Here is a 7104-nt window from a genome sequence, read left to right on the forward strand (position 1 = left end):
TTACCATTTATTTATAAAGCGCCAACATCTTCTGCAGCGCTGTACAATAAGTGGGTTTCATACATTGGACATACAGAGTAACATATAAAGCAACCAATTACCGATACAAGAGGTGAAGAGAGCCCTGCCCAAAAGAGCTGAGACTGAGTACCATAAGTACTGGCACTTTGAGGTGATTTGCATTTTCAGCACAGTCAAATGGACTGCCAGGGGTGGACTTGGGCTACTCCCTGTCCCATTCTTATGTGCCTTCAGCCTAAGACAGTTTACCTTTAAAATATTAAAAAATAGCCATCATATAATTAGCAGATATATAGCATAATCGCCAATACATGCAATATTCATTGATGCAAGTGGTAGTTGAATATCTCTTTCTAAATCACTGTACCCACAGAAGTGCTTCCATCTGCCAGAAACTTTGTTGAAAAGAAAGAGATATTTGATCCTGTGGTCCCACATTTTAGTTGTGTGACAGTTCTGCTCTAGAGTTATTCTGTTTCTAGTTTCACTATGTGTGAGGCTTTTCATTTTAGTAACAGCAAACTGTTATGTAGGTTCCATTTTCACACTGCCATCAAATTTCTTACCTCGATAACTGAAAAAACCCTTGGCCTGTTTCTCTTCTGTGGCGGGTATCACTGTGCCAACCAAGTAGTTTGCAAATGAGATCATGATCACAATGAAGAAAAGTATCTGAGCCTGAAATGAATTTGGAATAAAATGCCACAGGTAAAGTAATATTGCAAAGGAATGGTGTGATGGAATATGATTACTGCCAGGGAAAGGCTTATTAGTCAAGGGGCCCTGGAATTAATGTAACGTTGGGCATGTCTAACCAGCGACCCTCTAGCTGTTCCATGGCAAATCTACACAGGCATATTTGGTAATATTGCATTGGTTCCCAGACTGTGGGGCTGGCCCTTTCAAGGGCCCAGAGAAGTTGCAGAGTGGCCTTTTTGGGAAATATGCAATTTGCTCTCAAATATACTGTCCTGGTTATTCTTGGAACAATGACTGAATTAATGAAACAGAAGTATATTCTATATCTGTAACCTTGTGTTGAGATAACATCCAGTCTATCTTGTGGACAACTTTTTTTCAACATAAAGCTTGACATCACTCATGAAATCTGTGGGATCCTATGGATCTGTTGGCTAGAGAGATAAGCATCACATCTGATTTTTAAGTATGCTATATTTTTTCAGGTTGGGTGGCTTTGTAAAAAGCATCAAAGAATTGTATTTCTGCTTTTAAAGACACACCTATGTATAGAATTTTCTTCAGTAAAGCATTTGTATTTCTATATTTTGCTATATTTGTTATAGTAGGGCTAGCTATAGCCTGGGGCTCTACAGCTTTAGGTAACCAATTGTACCTGTGGGATACCATGCACAACATGCCTTTCCTCATATAACATAACCTGATATAGACTGATCATTGCAAAACACTTATGTAATCTACTTTCAGGTCATTATTAAGCAGTCTCCCAGCATCAGTTACCTTTGCCTCCCATTCCATGCCAGCAAGTGAAATTCCAAGAAGAACTATAACCGTTATTATCCCAATGATCCTGATGTCATTTATTGGGTCAACAATAGTCGAGTCATAATCCTTAATTAGGGAAAGCAGAATTGTCAGATGTGATAAATTCACAGAAAGTAAATATGACATCCAAGAAGCCAAAAATTCTTACCCTCAACAGATCTCGGACAGTTTCAGCAAATCCCACTGTGTGCATCGCTACTGCCACAGCATTTGCAAAGGCAAATATAAGGCCAATTGATCCTCCTAACTCTGGGCCAAGGCTTCTTGAGATGAGAAAATAGGTCCCACCTAATTTTAGAAAATTTATATTAGGCCATTGTTGTAACATTTTAGGCCATTGTTGTAACATTTTAGAATTCACATCCATTCAAAGATCTTAAAATCATGACACCCAAGTACCTGACTTGACTTTGCCATTGGTGGAAATAGCTGAAATGGAGAGTCCTGTGATGCTTGTTACAGTCACAGACATAAAGATGATGAGCCAGGTTAGTGCTGAGGAATAAAGTTGACAACATATATTTGATATCAGTAAGTTAGGTAAAAAAAAGCCAAGGAAAGCCAAAATATAGAAAGCTACCTATTCCTGCTTGTGCTGTTATCCATGGCAGCCGGAGATACAGGATAACTCCCCAAATATTCAGCATGCAGCGGATCTGTCAGAAGGAAAACAAACATAACATTTGCTGTGTAAAATAGTTACTGCAAAAGATCTCACTTGTGTTTCTAATACACCGGCCCTTTTCCCTGTGGTACTAGGAAATAACCCATTCGTTTTTAAAATGGCTGTGCACATGCTTATAAAACAAGGGAATATTTCTGCAGTTAAACCAAAAATAGCCTTTATTGCATCAGGTATTTGCAGCAATAAAACCTGAGTGTGCCTCTTAGTACTTATTTGTGCCCCCCTGCACTCTACATTGAGGGGCACAATGAAAAATCTGGCACTCAGTAAAGAGAGCAGTACTTAGCACCTGCCTTTGGGTAGATGGTAAGGACAGGGCCCCAGTATGGGCTGAACCTCCTGCCACTCTATCCTTGTACTTCTTAATGGTGCGCAAGGTAGGGGGTTGGGGGTTACCTACATGCCTCCCCCCACCCACCAACCCTTTACTAATATGAGCTGGAAAAAGTGCAGAGACTTGCAACTAAACTGGTAAAGAGAATCAAACATTTTAGGTATGAAGAAAGTCTGTCAATGTTGGGGTTGTTTGGATTATTCCATAAAAGTAAATAATTACTTTTTAGAAGACACCCTTTTAGGCTTGAGAAACTGAACCTTCACTTGAAGCAGCACACATGGTTCTTCATGGTAGAGGTGAGGTTGTGGAATGCCCTGCCAGGATATATTGTGATGGCAGATTCCATTAATGCCTGAAGGGGAGCTTGAATGAGCTGATAGACTATTTTCTTTTTTTTCAACCAAATAAAATCTAACTACTGTATGTAACCTATTCAACTTATGTAGGAATATTAGGAGTTTTACTTCTAGTTTATAAACATGTGGTTAAACAAATCATCTATCCTGTAAACTATTATTTCTACCAAGTTAGACTCACCATCACCCCTTTAATCCATCCAAACCGGACAGGTTCTCCAGCTGGCTTCTGCTCAGTGTTTTCTGCCTCACCATCAGGAGGTTCCACTGTGTTGTCATAATCAGGAGGGTCCAGATGATGACTTGAATCCTGCTGTGGGTATAGAATGACAAAAGTGAAACATATGCAAACCAGAGGAAATCCATGAAGGGAATGCAGACAAGTTCATTTACAGATATTTTCATCTATAGATTCCCTGTGGAACCAGTGCCCTTATGCCATGCCTAAGCAGCCTAAAGGATAATCAGGGTGAGATTTGGGCAATACAATTTTTTATATAAAGGTAAGGATTGCTCTGTGAGGATGAGGTAAGGATTGCTCTGTGCCTAATTGTGAATATCAAAAAAAATCTTAAAAGAAAAAGTTTTTAAACCTAGGTAAGAGAAGCTCTTTCCAGGATAAAGTACCTGCTTAACAATAAATAATAAATTAACAATAAAAAGGGACAAATTATGCTTAAAAAATAGCCATGTGATGTAAAAACATGTTAACTAAAAGCACAATTTGCATCAACAGAGACATATAGGAGTCAATATATTATGATGGAACACCACTGTTTTTGTAGGTCTTTTAACACTGAATTTTGTTTTGTTTTTGATTCTCAGTGCTGTATTTGAGCACCTAGTGCACCTGACATAAAAAGGGCTTTTGTGCTAACTTTTTTGCATGTTAACAGTCTATCCTATATGTGAAAACAAGAGGGTGCTTGAGATTAGAGAGACCTGCAGGAACATACCTTTAAAGTTAATGATGACAATATTTTTCTTCTCACTTGAGTAGGCATTTGAGCTTTTTTTATGTTCTTATTTTTTTCAGTCATTAGTATGGGTATTCATTCTGTTTATTTGTTGATCCTTATGACTTTTGTTAGGATAAGAACATAAATGATGAGTATTTGGAAACTGCTCTTAAGGTTAATGTCCCATGGAGTGAGTAAGTTGCTTGCGATAGATCTCTGCTACCATGGGTGACTAACCGTTCTGAAATGCCTTTCCATCTGCAAAAATAGGAGTTGCTGGTGGAAAGGCCCACGTATCACTTCGGTTTTTCAAAGTCATGAGAAGTTGCCTGCAGGAGGAAACTTTGTGCGACTTCAGAAAGCTGAAGCAATGCGACGGAAAGCCAAAGCAGTGCATATCGGAGTATAGCAGAGCTCTATCACAGGCAACTAACTTGCTCTGTGGGACATTGACTCTTGGCACAGCGAGATTATAATGATTTTGGGTTTTTTTTAAGATTTGCAGGCTATTTACTCAATGTGAACTGGTTGATCAAATCATACAGAGATGAAGACATAAGTAATTCTAAGGTAACCAGTGACCTTATTCACACACAGAAAAATGGGCACGGCCTAATTGAGATGCCAAATATGATCTGGTATTTCAAATACAGTAGGGTCCAAAACTGTACACCCATAAAAGTGCCATATTGCAGATCTATACCTTGATGCAGTCATCAGTCACCCTAGTATATTCCTCACATTGTCTGAAAGGGCAAGTTTTCTTTTAATATCAACCAGGGGTTCCAAACCCTTGAAAAAATATTTACACAAGGAAAGTTTTGCCAGGACATCCCACCAAATTACCACAGTAGGTGCAGCATGATATAACTAACAAATCCAAATGAATACACAATTGCACAATTATTTTTGTAATACTGCACACCCTGTCTTGACTAAAGACAATCCTGCTTGTAATACTGTGGAATGAACTAGGATAAGATTTCCATGGTTCTAAACAATGAAGGATTTTTTAATTCTTTTATACATCCTCTCATACTCTAGCTGCCCAATGAAAACTAATACAGATTATTAATTAGTTCCATTTGCTTTCCTATTCACAGTTCCTGGTAGCAGCCAGTAAGCCTGTTCAGATATATTATAACAGATATTAGCTGCTCTCACTGAAAATAGTCACTATTCGTGGTATATATTTGAAGTGTTGTGAAGGTATGCTAAACAAATATGGATCTAGAATTAAACTTCCTTTTGTGGTCTGTCATTTATACCATTTTGTATTTATTCTGCTGAATTCTTGAAACTTTTACACTTGCATAAGTTTTAATTTTTGCATTATAAAGTAGGTCATTCGTAGGTAGGACATTCTTTTACCTTTAGGATGGAATGAAGATCTTCCAGTGTAGGTCTGACCTTCTTTATTTGTCCAGAGATTTCAGTGTTGGCATAATGGTCATAATTTGGAATTGCATCCACAGTATTGTAGCCAAATGTTCTCATGTAAAGGGTGCTGGTCTGTGTAAGATTATTGGGGTTAAATGTATCATATGCTGATTCTTGTTGCCCATATTGAGCTTTGATGCTGTCCTCAGTGCTGATCAGGGAGCGGATGGTGAACCTTCCATTGGAGGGAGCATTCTCCACTGGATTATCATTCCTATTCTCAGCCATTTCAAGTTGGATTTTCAGGCAATTAAAACTTTAAAATTTAGAGAACAGGGATTTTATACCCAGAAAATCCAGTGAGAACTGAACACTAACCAGAACAAAATAATTAGAAAAGCCAACTAAGAATAACATATCCTGGGGCTAGGTAGAGTGACCAATGCTAGGCAGAAACTGACCCCAGCTGTGATTAGAAGTCTGATAAGAAAACCACAATGAATAAAAAAAAGGGACATTCCAAGTTTTAACCCATACAAACCTCATTCTACTTCATCGGGGAATGCTGCTGTGCTCAACTGGATTTGAAAATACTTATGGAATTTTTTTGTTTTGCTAAAAAAGGGGTATTTCAGCTTTCCACAATTTGAGTGCAGTTATAAATTCTTATCAGAGTAAAATTATGTACATGGAAAAAATATTACATAATATATAAAAACCAAAAAGCAATTTAACAGTTAACTTTCAGTAAACAGTTCCCCACCCAAGAAGGCAATTTTTGCTCCTTCCTGCAGACAGAACACAGACCAATAATGGGTCAAGAGTGGTCTGTACAGACTGTAAAACTATGTAACGAGGGAATATTAAGGTCAGTGATCTGTAAATGTTTTATAAGGAAAAGGTTGTCTACAGCATGGTCATTTATATGTTTAGGGCTTATTTAGAAAGCCCCCAGGTGCAAGTGCAAGAGCACTAAGGGGCACAAGAGTGTGCTTATCTACAAGGCTACAAGGCAATTGTGCTCAGGGGTGTGCTGCACTTTGCATGGGCCAGGGCCACTTTACGGTACTAGTGGGCCCAGGGCAAAGACTTAATTAGCGGTCCCCCCATACCTAGGTACAGCAGTTTTTATTCTCTACCTGGCTCTCTTCTGGCCCCTACCTTGCACAATGTAGCAAAATTTTGCTATATTTTCCCACCCTACAATTTTCTGGAGAGAGCACATAATGCCCAAAGAAATGTATTATAGAAATACCCACAAGCATGTAAATTGGTCTGTGCTTACAGAGATAGACATGATCCCCAGGAATGCTAGCCTGGACCAAAAGCTATGGGAGCAGATACATGTCAGTATTGGGATGCCACAAGAAAGAAAGCAAATAAATTAAAACACACATTGTAGAGGGGGATCTGCCATCTCTGTGGGATATTTCTCTCAAAAGTTATATCAGATGAAATATCTGCTGGTGGACCCTGGCCAAATGCCCCTTTTGCTTATTTATTAATATGGCCCTGAGTATATGGACAGTTCCAAATCAAAATAGTCTACAGTTCTGCCTGAGAAAGGGATGCCATACTTTCTACCCAAACCCACATAATGGCAATAGCCTAGTGTGTTCTTTATTTAAAGACTCTTAACTAGTTTATACATTATCAAAAACTAACTAAAACATTTCTTAAAATCCAAGCTCATAACTCCCAGAATATTGCCATTTACAACACATCAATTAATCATGTAACTCCATCCCCCCAAAAAATCTTGTACACTACTTAAATATTGTGACAAAAAATTAGGTTGGGGTAAAGAAGATTCCATTGATTTCTGCCCATAAGTGTTTAACA

General features: G+C 38.3%; 1 protein-coding gene across 1 annotated transcript in view; it reads right to left on the reverse strand.

The window, feature by feature from the left end:
• slc12a3 (solute carrier family 12 member 3) overlaps window positions 1-5562 on the reverse strand; it is a 28955-nt gene extending 23393 nt beyond the window's left edge. The window contains exons 1-7 of the mRNA XM_002937171.5: window positions 5254-5562; window positions 3105-3236; window positions 2126-2201; window positions 1945-2040; window positions 1694-1833; window positions 1501-1611; window positions 588-699 (exon numbers count right to left, since the gene is read on the reverse strand). Of these exons, the coding sequence (XP_002937217.2) occupies window positions 588-699; window positions 1501-1611; window positions 1694-1833; window positions 1945-2040; window positions 2126-2201; window positions 3105-3236; window positions 5254-5550 (964 nt within the window). The 5' untranslated portion in view covers window positions 5551-5562. The remainder of the gene's footprint in view (window positions 1-587; window positions 700-1500; window positions 1612-1693; window positions 1834-1944; window positions 2041-2125; window positions 2202-3104; window positions 3237-5253) is intronic.
• Between the last annotated feature and the right edge of the window lie 1542 nt (window positions 5563-7104).

This window comes from Xenopus tropicalis, chromosome 4 (assembly GCF_000004195.4).
Source record: "Xenopus tropicalis strain Nigerian chromosome 4, UCB_Xtro_10.0, whole genome shotgun sequence".
NCBI lineage: Eukaryota > Metazoa > Chordata > Amphibia > Anura > Pipidae > Xenopus > Xenopus tropicalis.